The sequence below is a fragment of the Heteronotia binoei genome, chromosome 4 (assembly GCF_032191835.1).
Source record: "Heteronotia binoei isolate CCM8104 ecotype False Entrance Well chromosome 4, APGP_CSIRO_Hbin_v1, whole genome shotgun sequence".
NCBI lineage: Eukaryota > Metazoa > Chordata > Lepidosauria > Squamata > Gekkonidae > Heteronotia > Heteronotia binoei.
In genome coordinates, this window is record NC_083226.1 from 1,964,673 (window position 1) to 1,979,886 (window position 15,214).

A 15,214-nucleotide genomic window follows, 5' to 3' on the forward strand; every position below is an offset into this window, starting at 1 on the left:
GCCTAATTTGGCAATCGGCACCGGATGTGCCTGTTTGTGTCCCAACACCTTCCTGGTTGCTCCACACAGAGACTGAAGAACCCCACCCCCCACCCCTCTGGGCTACAAAGGATGACTCCCATCAATTTTATATGGGTACTTTGAAACCCAAGTGCCAAAGCATCAGCTCCCAACAGCATGGGAAACCGTTTGCTGGTGGGGAAAGTGGCCATAAGGTCCCTCTGATAAGATCCTTGAGAGACCTCTTAAGGGTTTCTTCAGTCACTCTGCAGTGAGAACTCTGCTTTCCTCTTGCCTGGCATTTGGCACAACCCCACACTCCAAAGCCCCACACCCTGGTGGAAGAATATTCCACACAGAAATCAGTGGGATCCTTGCAGAACCTGTGCTGAAGAGTGTCAGTGGAGTTCAGGGCTTTTTAAAAGCAGGAACGCAATTCCAGCTGGCTTGGCATTGGGGGTGTGGCCTAATAGGCAAATGAGATCCTGCTGGGCTTTTTCTACAAAAAAAGCCCTGGCAGAGTTCAACTGTATCTCAGTTCTTTGCATTTGACCCTTTGCTCTGCTCCACTTCTGGCCTCTTCTGCAAAGGGAAAGTCTCTGTGCCGCTGGAAGGCTCTGCTGTTGGTGGAGTGGAGAGAAGAGATTTAGAATTCAGTTCCAGGACTGGGCTGTTGGAACACAGGCAAAATGTGCACAGCTCTTATTAACAAAATACCAGAATCCTGGAGGGAATCTTACAAACAGCAAGATTCCTTCTGATGGGCAAAAGAAAAAAAATCCTCCTTTACATTCCATGTATTTTTCCCAATTATAATTACCAACATACAGAAGCTTTAAGCAAGATAACAGGAACTTTTATATGATCCTGTAGTCATTTATGGTCACATTAGGGTTTTCCCCCAGGCTTTATTAATACAACAGACAGTCACTGCAGACCATGCTACCTCTGTGAAAGGTCCAGCTCCATGGTGGCTGTTCCCACGTTTTTGGGGGGAGGGCTGGAATCATGCCACGGACTGGGTGAGCCGCATCATTTGACTCCCAGGTGGTGGGGAGAAAGCAGAGGAGAGAATATGCCGGCAAACCCCTACTGGTGAGCCTCCTTTGATGTTGAAAAGATTGAAGACCCATGCCTGGTTCCTGTTGAAGTTCAGGACAGAGACAGAAGAGAAAAGCAGCTCCCTTCCCGCAAATTTAAAGGAGGTTCAAGGGAGGTTTGGGAAGGGACGGTGGCTCAGTGGTAAGCAGAAGGTCCCAGATTCAATCCCCGGCATCTCCAACTAGAAAGGGTCCAGGCAAGAAGGCATGAAAACCTCAGCTGGAGACCCTGGAGAGCCATGAATGGGGCTGTGGCTCAGTGGTCGAGCATCTGCTTGGTAAGCAGAAGGTCCCAGGTTCAATCCCCGGCATCTCCAACCAAAAAGGGTCCAGGCAAGTAGGCATGAAAACCTCAGCTTGAGACCCTGGAGAGCAACTGCCAGTCTGAGTAGACAAGACTGACTTTGATGGACCAAGGGGGGGGTCTGACTCAGTTGAAGGCAGCTGCATATGTTCATATGTTCAACACCCCAAGGGACAGGCAGGTTGAAGTCATTCTTTTGCTTTCAGAAATCATTGAAAGAGGAAGCGGAGAAGGGAACAGCCAGACCCGTGAAAATAGGAACCTCTTTCCCCACACCATGAAGTCGCTCTTCATCACCTCTGTGCTGCTGAGTGCTCTCCTCGCAGACTTGGCATTGGTGAGTTGCGCAACCCCCACAGACTCCCAGAGAGACTCCCATGTTTGGACTTATTTCCATTTTTGACCATAACTTCCATGCTTCCTCTTTCATCAGGGGCCCGAACCTATTTTTGCATCCTCTTTCTTTATTTCTTTAAAAACATCTGCTCGTCATCTTCTGCCACGTGGTTGTGGTTTGGGACCACCAATAAATGTGGATATAAATTTGTGCCCAGAAAAACCTTGTGTGAGCTTCAGCCTGTCTTTCTACTCATGCACTCTCTTATCTGCCCTATCAGATTTATCTCACTGCCTTTATTCTGCCCCCCCTCAACTTTCCCCCCAATTCAGCCCCATTTCCTAATTCTCCCAGGCCCCCTCCCCTGCTTGCTGCCTTTTCAGGGTCAGGCCTTCTGCTGCCCCTCCTTCACTAGCTCTTTCTGCACGTCAGGGATTGGTGTGTTCGTCCTGACATCAGGGCAGCTCAGCCAACCCCTGCCAGGGATTCCTTCTCCACCAGCACCACCACAAAATCGAAATGTGCCTCAAGATGGAGGCCATAGCTAGCTTCTGCAGATAAGTACACTTGTACTTTGGAGCCACAGTCTTGGTGGTCCTTTCATTTTCCCTGGCTGGGAGGGGGGAGGATTAGCAGCCCTCAGAAAGCCAGTTTGGTGTAGTGGTGAAGTGTGTGGATTCTTATCTGAGAGAACCGGGCTTGATTCCCCACTCCTCCACTTGCAGCTGCTGGAATGGCTTTGGGTCAGCCATAGCTCTCTCAGGAGTTGTCCTTGAAAGGGCAGCTTCTGTCAGAGCTCTCTCAGCCCCACCCACCTCACAGGGTGTCTGTTGTAGGGGAGGAAGGGAGAGGAGATTGTGAGCTGCTCTAAGACTCTGTCCTTGAAAGGGCAGCTGCTGTGAGAGCCCTCTCAGCCCCACCCACCTCACAGGGTGTCTGCTGTGGGGGAGGAAGGGAAAGGAGATTGTGGGCCACGCTGAGACTCTGTCCTTGAAAGGGCAGCTTCTGGGAGAGCCCTCTCAGCCCCACCCACCTCACAGGGTGTCTGTTGTAGGGGAGGAAGGGAGAGGAGATTGTGAGCTGCTCTAAGACTCTGTCCTTGAAAGGGCAGCTGCTGTGAGAGCCCTCTCAGCCCCACCCACCTCACAGGGTGTCTGCTGTGGGGGAGGAAGGGAGAGGAGATTGTGAGCTGCTCTAAGACTCTGTCCTTGAAAGGGCAGCTGCTGTGAGAGCCCTCTCAGCCCCACCCACCTCACAGGGTGTCTGTTGTGGGGGAGGAAGGGAAAGGAGATTGTGAGCCACTCTGAGGCCCTGAGATTCGGAGTGGAGGACGAGATATAAATCCAATATCTTCTTCTTCCTACCCCAAGGGACTGAGGAGCAGGAGAGAGAAAAAATGGTGACTCTCTTGGAATTTCCTTTAGTATGGTATAGAGCAGGGTGACCAAACTGTAGCTTGGGAGCCACATGTGGCTCTTGAAGCCCCCACCCCCCTGTCAGCCAGCTTGGAGAAGGCATTTCTCTCTTTAAATCACTTCTCCAAGCCAGCCAGCAGCTTGGAGAAGGCATTTAAAGTTGCTTTCCTTCCACCTCTCCATGCCTCCTCCTTCCTCATCTATTTTCCTTCCTCCCTTCGTTCCAGTTTGGTGTAGTGGTTAAGTGAGTGGACTCTTATCTGAAAAAACCATGTTTGAACCCACACTCCTCCACTTGCACCTGCTGGAATGGCCTTTGGTCAGCCATAGCTCTCGTGGGAGTTGTCCTTGAAAGGGCAGCTGCTGTAAGAGCTCTCTCAGCCCCACCTACCTCACAGGGTGTCACAGGTTGTGGGAGGGGGAAGGTAAAGGAGATTCAGAGTATATGGCGGGATATAATCCAATATCTTCTCCTTCCTTCCTTCCTTCCTTCCTTCCTTCCTTCCTTCCTTCCTTCCTTCCTTCCTTCCTTCCTTCCTTCCTTCCTTCCTTCCTTCCTTCCTTCCTTCCTTCCTTCTCTCAAACATCAGATGTTCATGTCTTGCAGCTCTCAAACATCTGGTATGTATTCTATGTGGCTCTTACGTTAAACAAGTTTGGCCAACCCTGGTATAGAGTCTAAGGGAGGCAGCCTAGAGAGTCAGCCAGAGGTAACATCGCATCACCCCCCAAATGCCACCCAATAGAGACACCAGCGAGGCAATGCTGGGGCCTCTAGCTCTTGGGCACAAGACACAGGCCATCTGATGCCATTCCAAAGAAGAACACAGAATGACCATAATCCTTTCCATTTTGATGCAGCCTAAAGACTGCTGTAGGACCTCAAATGCTTTCCATAGCATTGTGGTCCAGCCGACTGTTTTTGGGGACTGGATTCAGGTCAAACGTTCTTTTCCAGCTCATCTGTCCTCTTACTGGACAAGCCATCCTCAAGATCCCTTGGCTCATTTCCCAATTTAGTCCACTTAGCCTCAACCCGGGCCAGGGCCTTCACTGTCCTGGCCCCTACCTGTTGGAACAAGCTCCCATTGGAGATTAGGGTCCTGTAGGGACTGTTACAGTTCTGCAGTAAAACAGAGCTGTCCCACCAGGCATTCCACTGAGGCAGTGAATATTTTGTTCTTCTGCGGGCTTCCTGCTGCAGGGACCCTGATGATATGACTCTGCTGACCCATTTATCTTACACCAACTGGGGGATGTGTGGAAGGAGTGGAGGCAACTGATATTGTGGTGTGGAATTGTTTTCTGTGGCCCCGGAAGGCAGGACCAGAACCAATGGGTTGAAATTAAATCAAAAGAGTTTCCAGCTCAACATTAGAAAGAACTTCCTGACAGTTAGAGCGATTCCTCGGTGGAACAGGCTTCCTCGGGAGGTGGTGGAGACTTCCTTGGAGGTTTTGAAACAGAGGCTAGATGGCCATCTGACAACAATGAAGATCCTGTGAATTTAGGGGGAGGGGTTTGTGAGTTTCCTGCATTGTGCAGGGGGTTGGACTAGATGACCTTTGAGGTACCAACTCTGTGATCAACTGCAGAATTGGAGATTACCAACTGCAGAATTGGAGTTTGTTTTTAGATTGTTATATTGCTTTTAGATGGTATTTTGTTTTATTATATGTATTTGATTTTAATCTTGTATTATTGATTGTTGCTATCCCCCCAGAGCCCATTTGGGAAAGGGCGGGCTATCAATCGAAAACAAACAAATAAATAAATTTGAGACTGGAAACAACAATCGACTTGTTGCAAGGCAAATACAGCCTGGCTGTTGTTCGTAACCCCACTGCATCCAGTTCCTTTAGAATAACTTACACCGGTGATTGTTCCCTCTTAGGCTTGGCGTTGGGAGAAACGGCACGAATCAGCAAGCAAAACTAAATATGGGCACCAAGGTACAGAAATGCCTTCTGGGGCCATCTGGGAGCGTCTCTTGCTCAAAGGAAGGCAATGGGGGTGGAAGGTGCTGCCAGGCTGCAGCCGACCTCTGGCAACACCTCACAGGGGTTTCATGGCTGGAGGCTGTGCAGAGGTGGTTTGCTTCTGTGTCAGAACCCGGGGGGCACATGGTCTCCCATCCGAATACTCACCAGGGCTGACCCTGCTTAGTTTGAGAGCCTGGTGCAAACCCAGCTAGCCTGGGCCATTCTAGGGTTGCCAAATCCCCGGCAATGACATCACCTGGTACCTATTGTACCATAGAGTTTTCTCTCCCAAATGGCTAGAGCATCTGGGAAAACCATAGAATTTTCCTGGAAACATCTAGAGCGACTGCTGCACGATGTCACCGGCACGATGACGTCACTTCCGGATGACGTCATCGTGCCGGCAACGTAGGGGGATGTTCCCCACACCAGCCCAATGTGGATTCCCCCACCCGGACTGGGGGCTTGTGTAACCATACAAGAGAATCACGGCAAAACAGGCAGAGGAATAGAAAGCCATGCTCCCGTGAACCCCAGCCTCCAAAACATTACAAAATAAATGTCAGAATAAATACAAATATATAATATATTCAAGTTTCATCAATATAATAAATTCAGCCTCTTATACAGTCGGAAGAACTCAAGCATCAGAACGCCAGTCCCATTGTTTTCCAGCAAATTAATGCACAGATTTCTTCAGGAAAGTTCTGATGAAAATGATCAATGTTCAATCAGTGCAGCAAGCAATCCAAAGGCTACAGGTTTGCACTAGTGCCCCTGTTTCGCATAGAGTTTCTTCAAACTCCCAATAAAGATTTTTATACACTGGGTAAGAATGCCACAAACTTTCGTCAATGAATAACCCTGAAGGTCATGATTGAACATTGATCATTTTTATCAGAACTTTCCTGAAGAAGTCTGGGCATTAATTCGCTGGAAAACAATGAGACTGGCGTTCTGATGCTTGAGTTCCTTGGACTGTATGTGAGGCTGAATTTATTATGTTGATGAAACTTGAATATATTATATATTTGTCTTTATTCTAACGTTCGTTTTGTAATGTTTTGGAGGCTGGGACTCACGGGAGCATGGCTTGCTATCCCTCGGGCTGGGCGCTTGGCCACCCTGATCAGGGCAAACAAAGGCTGTGCAACAACTACAACGATCCCTTCTTTTAAGGGAAAACAGGTTAGGGACAGAGAAGGGAACCCTGGAGCAAAGGAAGAAGGAGAGGGGGGAGGCGTAATCCTTTCCCCAACTCTTACTTCCATTGCAGCTGCTGCCCAAGGCACGGCTCCAGCAGCCCACCCCCTCGCAGGACTTGGGACTAGGGAGGCCAAGTCCAATTCAAGAAATATCTGGGGGCTTTGGAGGTGGAGCCAGAAACAAGGCTGTGACAAGCATCACTGCACTCCAAAGGGAGTTCTGGCTGTCGTATTTAAAAGGACAGCACACCTTTTAAATGCCTTCCCTTCTTCGGAAATAATGAAGGAAAGGGGCATCTTCTTTGAGGGTTCATAGAATTAGACCCCCTGGTCCTATATTTTTGAAACTTGGAGGGTGTTTTAAGGAGAGGCACTGGATGCTATGCTGAAAATTTGGTGCCTCTACCTCAAAAAACAGCTCCCCCAGAGCCCCAGATATCCACAAATCAATCCTCCATTATACCCTATAGGAATCAGTCTCCATAGGGAATCACGGAGTGCCCAGCAGACATTTCTCCCTTCCCCACTTTCTGATCACCCTGAAGTGGGGGGTGGGCCTCCAAACTGGGGGATCATCTTCCCCACCTGGGGATTGGCAACCCTACTCAGGACACACCTTATGGGGGAATCAGGTGCGAGGAGAAGAGCCCTGAGAGAAATATCCTTGTTCAACACTCTGTCCTCCTCCAAGTCTCCTCTGCTCCTAACCATTCCCTGCCATAGACATTTCCCCTTGGGAGCAGAGCATGCCACTGTGCGTGTTTGTGCAACATAACAGTGCATTGGTGTCTTTTGTTTCCAGACTGCCACTGTTTGCATGGAGGGACGTGCATCTCCTATCACCTCTTTTCACGAGTCAAACGCTGTTTGTGTCCTCAGGGGTACAGTGGAGATCACTGTGAAATAGGTAAGGTTCCTGTCAACCGTTTCCATTTCGCCTAACTGCCCAGAACTAGCATCATTCTCAGCAAACTGGTTTTATGGCTAGCTGGTCAAGTGACGCCATTTCAACACTAGAATATGATCCAGTGCAAATCTACTTAAGCAAGAGCCTTGCTGAGTTCAATCCAAGCAATGATGTTGGATGCAAGTAGAGAGGCACAGAAATGTTCATATTCCTGTTCTAATGGACCACCAGGACTTTTTTTGTAGCAGGAACTCCTTTGCATCTTAGGCCACACCTCCCTGATGTAGCCAATCCTCCTGGAGCTTACAGGACTCTTAGTACAGGGCCTACTGTTAGCTCCAGGAGGATTGGCTACATCAGGGGTGTGTGGCCTAATATGCAAATGAGTTCCTGCTACAAAAAAAGCCCTGCAGACCACAAACCCACTTTGAATAGAAGAAGAAGAATTGCAGATGTATACCCCTCCCTTCTCTCTGAATCAGAGACTCAGAGTGGCTTACAATCTCCTTTATCTTCTCCCCCCACAACAGACACCCTGTGAGGTGGGTGGGGCTGAGAGAGCTCTTAACAGCAGCTGCCCTTTCAAGGACAACTGTGCCAGAGCTGTGGCTGACCCAAGGCCATGCCAGCAGGTGCAAGTGGAGGAGTGGGGAATCAAACCTGGTTCTCCCAGATAAGAGTCCACGCACTTCACCACTACACCAAACTGGCTCTCTGTCTGGAAAGACTGTACCGAAGCAGGACTGGCAAAAGATGCAACAAAGCCAGGGGAAACCCAGAAGCTGGATGACTGTATGACAAAGTAACATGGAGCCCTTACCACCGCCAGAGTGGTTTGGGGATGACATAAAGCGAAATATCCTTGTGAAGGCAGCCAAATTTTCTGTTGTCAACTGAGACTGATGGTCACCTTCACCTTTGTTCTCAGATGTCGAAAGCCAGTGTTACACGGGCAACGGAGAGGACTACAGAGGGACCAAGTCGGTGAACGAGCTGAATGAACGATGCCTGAACTGGGACTCCATTTGGCTGAAGAGGGAGTCGTACAACCACGGCATGGAAAATGCCCGGGAGCTCGGATTAGGCAAGCACAACTACTGCAGGTACTGGATCAAAACAGATGACCGGCTGCGAATTTCCCCTGGGTGGGCATTAAACAGCATGGGCTCCAACAGCCTCTCCCCTCTTCCGATAACCATAGACAAGACATGCAGTCCTAAAGATGGCTGATTGGCTCTTCCAGTACATCCCATCTATCACTCCCAGAACCGCAAGGGTCTCATGGCTAAGGACATGATTTTGATGTTTTTAGGATTCAGGTGGGACAAGCAGGGTGGCCATTTGTCAAGGGGCAGTGGCCAAACTCCCAACCCTCCAGGCTTCTTTGCTCCAGCGGCAGCAAGAGTAGGGGATGAAGACCACCATTGCTCAACATCAAGGCTTATTTTTTTTTTGCAGCAGGAATTCCTTTTCACATTAGGCCACACACCCCTGATGGAGCCAATCCTCCTGAAGCTTACAGGGCTCTTCTGACAGGGCCTACTGTAATCTCCAGGGGGATTGGCTACATCAGGAAGGTGTGGCCTAACATGCAAAGGATGTTTCAGCTACAAAAAAGTTCCTGATAACAATTAAAAGTGCTGCTGGAGTCCTGTCCTCCTTTACTAGTGTTTCTGCATTTGGTAGTTTTTAACAGGAATTGTTACTAACCTGGATGTCTGAAACATATTCAGCAGCGTTTGGTTGTTGAATAAAGGAACTTTACAGCCCTCTGCTGGTAGGTTCTAGTATTACCAAGGATCATTGCAGACATCACTTTGCTATTTTACAGAAATCCAGATGGTCGGGCTAAACCGTGGTGTTACGTTAGGAAGGAATACAGAACCGTTTCAACCTTCTGTGACATACCAGACTGTCACAAACGTAAGTTATGTCTTACTTCAAGCAACAGATATTATGAATCTCAAAATCAAGGCAGGATGTGATTAAAGAAATCCAGATTCTGTTCCAAGAACTACATCGTTCTGCTGATCTAACCACACAAGGGAAATGAAAACACATGTACTTCATTTGCAATGTATATTCTGACTGCAAAGAAGTCCTGATAATAAACTGGACCATGAACACACACAAAAGTGCCTTACACAGCATCAGACCTCGGTCCATCAAAGTCAGTTGCCAAGCTCCCACTGGGAGTGGGGAATCCCCTGGTCTGGAGGACCCCAACCAGCTGACAGGGAGCAGGCTGCTGGGGGGATCCCTGCCCCTGAAGAGCCTCATTGCTGCATGCCGTCCCTGGCGCGATGATGTCACCCAGAAGTGATATCATCACACCAGGGATGCTCTAGGACTCACAGTAAAACTCTATGGTACCATAGAATTTTATCATGAATCCTAGAGTGTTCCCAGCACAATGCTCTGGGCTTGCATTAAAACTCTGTGGTACCATAGAGGTTTATTATGAGTCCTAGAGCGTCCTGGCACAATTTCCCTGGAGATGCTGCTGGGGACTGAACCCAGGATCTTCTGCAGGCCAAGCAGAAGCTCTTCTGCTGAGCCATCGCCCTCCTGCAGTCCTTCCCAGGGTGTTTTTTGTGAGAGTTAGCTTAGAAATTTCTTTCTTGCCTAATAATTTTTTTCTTGCCCTCCACCTGAACATCTTTCCTTTCTTCGACAGAAGCCACATGCGGCCAGAGGAGCTTTAGCAAGTACTTCAAGATTGTGGGCGGGAAGCAGGCGGAGATCGAGTCTCAGCCCTGGATAGCAGCCATCTTCTATTACATGAAGAGACAGGGCAGGACTATGTTCTTATGTGGGGGAAGCCTCATAGATCCTTGCTGGGTTGCTACAGCGGCTCACTGTTTCAAGGGGAAGTAAGTATATCACCACCAGCTTGCTTTCCCTCCACTTTGGATGTCTTCATTTTCTCAACCACTTGGTCAACATTGTGAGCAGGGCTTTTTACACAAACATTTGGAACTGCACCAGAGAAGGCTATAATAATTGGGACTCACAGCACATGTAGCTAAAACATACCTGTGTATTTTTCCTTCTATGTTCATCACTGCCGTTAGTGTAACACCAACCACGGCACATGACTTGTCATGAAAAAGGTCTCTGAGTTGTAGGGTGATTTCCTTTGTCGTTGAAACTTGGGCGAGCAGGTTGTGGAGAGAAACAGCGGAGCTGGCAGGAAGGAGCTCCAGCAGAGGAAGACAAATGGTTCAGCTTGATTCACATCCAAGAGTCCAACACAATTTTCAGGGAATGAGCTTTCTAGAACCAAGAGGGATGAAATGGGTGTGGGGAACAGTCTCCTGAAAACACCACTGTACAGGGCTTTTTTTGTAGCAGGAACTCCTTTGCATATTAGGCCACACACCCCTGATGTAGCCAATCCTCCAAGAACTGACAATAGGCCCTGCACTAAGAGCCCTGTAAGCTCCAGGAGGATTGGCTGCATCAGGGGTGTGTGGACTAATATGCAAGGAAATTCCTGCTACCAAAAAAAGCCCTTCCACTGTAGAGATCTTGTTGAAATTCAGGGCTGTATTCCTTTTGCTCTCTTTAGGAACCTATATATATATAATATACAGGGGTGGAATTCTAGCAGGAGCTCCTTTGCATATTAGGTCACACACCCCTGAGGTAGCCAATCCTCCAAGAGCTTACAAGGCTCCTTTCTGTAAGCTCTTGGAGGACTGGCTACATCAGGGGTATGTGGCTTAATATGCAAAAGAGCTTCTGCTAGAATTCCACCCTGATGTGTGTGTGTGTGTGTGTGTATGTATGTGTGTATATATATGTATGTATGTGTGTGTGTGTGTGTATGTGTGTGTATATATATATATATATATATTACAAACAATAACAAAATTATATTCTATACATTACTACAATTAAACAGAAATTATCATGTTACATTAACACAAACATAAGCATAGACATAAACATAGACAATCATTTACAGTCACCTATTTTTTCTATTATATCTATTTCCTTCCTAAATGACATCCTAATCTATTTATTACAATTGTCAAACAGAACTTGCTTTGTTGCATACGATTTCTTTCTATAAACTTTTAATTATCCCTTCTTTTTAAATCCATGTTCTGCCTTTCTCTTCAGGAGTCTTGACCCCTCCCAGTTCACGGTTGTTCTTGGAAAGAGCTCCTTGACCACCGACGAAACGCATGAACAAAGATTTAAGGCCGAAAGGGTTATCCTTCATGATGAATTTTCAGAAGAATCTCGAAATTTCGACCATGACATCGGTAATGGGATGCCCCGAATTTTCCCTTCCAGTCGTTGCCATACTTTGCACATTTCTGGTAGAAACCGGGCCGTGCTGAAGCAGAAAGAGTTCTATAGGGGACCACTGGAGAAGTTCCAACATCCTTGCATGCTTCCTATATAGGAAGGCAAGGGGCACATGTGTTCTTTTCCAAGCTGGAGAGGGGGGAGGCAGAGTTAGCCGCAAAGGGGGAGAAGTAAGAAGGAAGCGTCACCATCAACGGAGAATAAATGTGTTTGGATGAGCAAAATGGTAATGTGCAAAATGATCCAGGAAAGCCTTTGGAAGTAGCTCGAAGTGTAAACATTTCTCCTATTATAGTAAGTCGATGACTGGAGATTGTGTTGGTAAAATCAACTCTCTGCTCCTGATTTAGCCCTTTTGAAGCTCCGATCGTCTTCGGGGCAGTGCGCGAAAGAGTCAAACGCCGTCAAAACCATTTGTTTGCCGTCTGAAAACTTAGTACTGAATGACAATTTCCGGTGCGAAGTTTCTGGCTACGGGAAAGCGAACAGCAGTAAGTAGAGTCCTTTCCCCTTCTTCCATCGTATATCTGAGTAGCACTCAGGATTGCTAAAGTCTGGCTGCTGGGGCCTGAAACTGCTCTCCCAGTTCGGCAACAAACAAGTGTCTGCATTTTTATAATTTGGTTTGTACGATTTCTTTGAAAACTGATTAGTGCAGCATCACTTCCTTCCTTCCTTCCTTCCTTCCTTCCTTCCTTCCTTCCTTCCTTCCTTCCTTCCTTCCTTCCTTCCTTCCTTCCTTCCTTCCTTCCTTCCTTCCTTCCTTCCTTCCTTCCTTCCTGTCTTGTGACTTTTAAAGTCTGATGTTCATGTCTTGCAGCTCTCAGACATCTGACATTTATTCTGTGTGGTTCCTATATTAAGTAAGTTTGGCCACGCCTGGACTAGAGTGTGGATTTCTTAAAAAACAGCGAGATCCCCAGTGTAGCCAGTCTTGAGGTTTGCCATCAAGAAAGCTGTGAGCATTAGACTTCCCAGGGGAAAGTTCTAATCAAATGTCACGTCTGTTGTCTGCAGGTGATATTTACTATGCTAGAATTCTAAAATCGACCAATGTGAACTTGATATCCCAGTCCTTGTGCCGGGACGAATACTATCACGATCGTGGTCTGAATAGCAACATGTTCTGTGCTGGAGACCCACGCTGGAAGACAGACGCATGCCAAGTAAGTGGGCTTCAAAGAGTCACTTGTCAGTTCTGCCTCCTGGCAAATGCAACCCATGACAATGAAATATGCCAGAGGTCCTGCTGGGGTAGGGCTGGCTTCTCCTCCACCAAAAACATCTCATGCCTGGGTTTTCCTCCACCCAAGACATCAAGTTGCAGCCCACTTAAGGGGACCCTGTAGGGTTTTCAAGGCAAGCGATGAAGAGGGTTGGTTTACTATTGCCGACCTCTGTGTAGCAGCCCTGGATTTCCAAGGACTGAGCATATCTGACCCTGCTCAGCTTCCAAGAAGACCCAACAAGATCTCCTAGGTAGACAGCCTAGTTCCTGTGCCCTGCTGGGGGAACCCAGCTCTGTTGTAAGTCAGGAGTCTGCTGGAGATGGATGCCTTGAAGCTAGCATGACGTCTTCCTTTCCTGCTGTTACAATGAGGTGTCACTAAGAACTGGCACTGTCAGCTCTGGGACTATCCTCAAGTAAAGAAGGCTTCCAGTGTGGTCAGAAAGCTGGTGATGGATGGATGGATGGATGGAAACAGTAGCAATACATGTCTGTGTCAGAACATACGAAGCTGCCTTCTACTGAATCAGACCCTCAGTCCATCAAAGTCAGTATAGTCTTCTCAGACTGGCAGTGGCTCTCCAGGGTCTCAAGCTGAGGTTTTTCACACCTACTTGCCTGGACCCTTTTAAGTTGGAGATGCCGGGGATTGAACCTGGGACCTTCTGCTTACCAAGTAGATGCTCTACCACTGAGCCATCGTCCCTCCCCAAACTAGCTCACCTTTGGGGTGACCAGTCTTATATACATTGTCTAGGGCCATTATGCAGCCCACCAGAACTGCAGTGCAAAAAGCCCATGTATAAGAATACAAATTGTTTTCCCCCAACACCTTTCTCACACCAGGCAGTTGGCAGCAGAGCTGTCTCTGCAAAGAGAGAAAACAGCCTTGAACATCAAGGCGTTACTCCCTTTTGCAGGATAGAAATGAATACTTATGTCTGTTACAAAGTAAAGAAGCGTGCAGACTCTTATCTGGGAGCACCGGGTTTGATTCCCCCCTCCTCCACTTGCAGCTGCTAGCATGTCCTTGGGTCAGCCATAGCTCTTGCAGGAGTTGTCCTTGAAAGGCAGCTTCTGGGAGAGCCCTCTCAGCCCCACCCACCACACAGGGTGTCTGTTGGGGGTGGTGGGGAGATCAAGGAGATTGTGAGCCGCTCTGAGACTCTGATTCAGATAGAAGGGCAGGGTATAAACCTGCAATTCTTCTTCTTCCCAGCTTCCCCCCACTCAAATGAAAGGAATTTCTCTCCCCGTATCCAACCTCTGACAGGTGCTGGACCTCACAAGGAGAGTGCAACTGTCATTCTTGGTTTTGCCTTCTCAGGGTGATTCCGGTGGTCCTCTGGTCTGTGAGTCCAACGGCAGGATGGTTCTTTACGGCATTGTCAGCTGGGGCGATGGGTGTGCAAAGGAAAGGAAGCCTGGCGTCTACACCAGGGTCACCAGATACCTCCCTTGGATCGAATCCCACGTGAATGGAGTGCACTTCAAAAGCTACTATGATCCTAAGTGAAAAGAGCATTTCCTCTCCCAGATAAGGGACCCGAAGCGCAGATCCCAGGTGTTGGTCGCAATGCCAACAGAGTGAAAACTGAGCCGAACTACAATGCAGTGCATTGAAACTCCCAGTCTGGTCTGGGAGTTGATCTTACCTCTTTTGAGGGTATCTTTTCAGACTTCTCATGGGGTCCTTTGTTAATGTTCATCCTGGTTTGTCTGAAACAGAAATCTGTCTCCATCTCTGTGGATGATACACAAATTCTCCAATGGGAAGAAACCACTATATAATATTTAACATTTAAATATTGAGTGTTTCCAAGCCAATGTACTTTACACATCATTATTATTCACAGGAATGGGTATTATATTTCAATTGTTTTTTGTAAGGTTTTAAAATCAGCTATTAGCGTACAAATGGAGAAAGGAAAGCATGCTGGAGTGGAGGGAGATTCAAGTGCTGGATTGTTTTGAAATGTTGCCATCTGCATTTCTCAAGTGCACTTAACTTTCTCTGTTCAGCTTTTACGATGTTTTAATTTTTTGTATCTAAAATGTTTTTCTTTTTTAAAAATAATGGCTACCAGTCATTTTGATTTCCAAACAGGGGAACAAGTTTGAGGGCATTAAGAAGGGGGAAAGGGTATCAGGGATTGGTCATGTTCTCTGCTTCTAGTTGCAGTGAAACCGTTAGTGAACTACTGTTGCTACTTGGACCATTCTTGAAATTAACAGATCTGCCATCAGTTGTAGCTGATGTTTATTTTACGTGGCGGATAGATGACATTCATGGCTATTAGCCACGAGGAGTAAAGGAAGCCGCCATAGTCAGAGACAGCCTCTGAAACCAGGTGCTGGGAAGCAACATCAAGGGAGGGAAGAAGAAGAAGAAGATGAAGAAGAAGAAGAGGAGGAG

The 15,214-nt window shown here is 47.6% G+C and overlaps 1 protein-coding gene across 1 annotated transcript; it reads left to right on the forward strand.

Moving 5' to 3' along the window:
* Nucleotides 1–1,596: 1,596 nt before the first annotated feature.
* Nucleotides 1,597–14,625, forward strand: PLAU (plasminogen activator, urokinase). Its single transcript, XM_060236325.1, has 10 exons — nt 1,597–1,741; nt 5,051–5,108; nt 7,146–7,250; nt 8,179–8,353; nt 9,082–9,173; nt 9,928–10,123; nt 11,379–11,524; nt 11,921–12,061; nt 12,588–12,736; nt 14,126–14,625. The coding sequence occupies exons 1-10, from the start codon at nt 1,682–1,684 to the stop codon at nt 14,312–14,314; spliced, it is 1,311 nt and encodes a 436-aa protein (XP_060092308.1). The 5' UTR covers nt 1,597–1,681; the 3' UTR covers nt 14,315–14,625.
* The last annotated feature ends 589 nt before the right edge of the window (nt 14,626–15,214 follow it).

What these genes read in the sequence shown, in the direction of transcription:
- PLAU (XM_060236325.1), top strand. Translation starts at nt 1,682, where the DNA reads ATGAAGTCGCTCTTCATCACCTCTGTGCTGCTGAGTGCTCTCCTCGCA. An exon ending in GCTCACTGTTTCAAGGGGAA is followed by an intron (nt 10,124 to 11,378) that starts GTAAGTATATCA and finishes CTTTCTCTTCAG; the next exon opens with GAGTCTTGACCCCTCCCAGT. An exon ending in CTACGGGAAAGCGAACAGCA is followed by an intron (nt 12,062 to 12,587) that starts GTAAGTAGAGTC and finishes TGTTGTCTGCAG; the next exon opens with GTGATATTTACTATGCTAGA.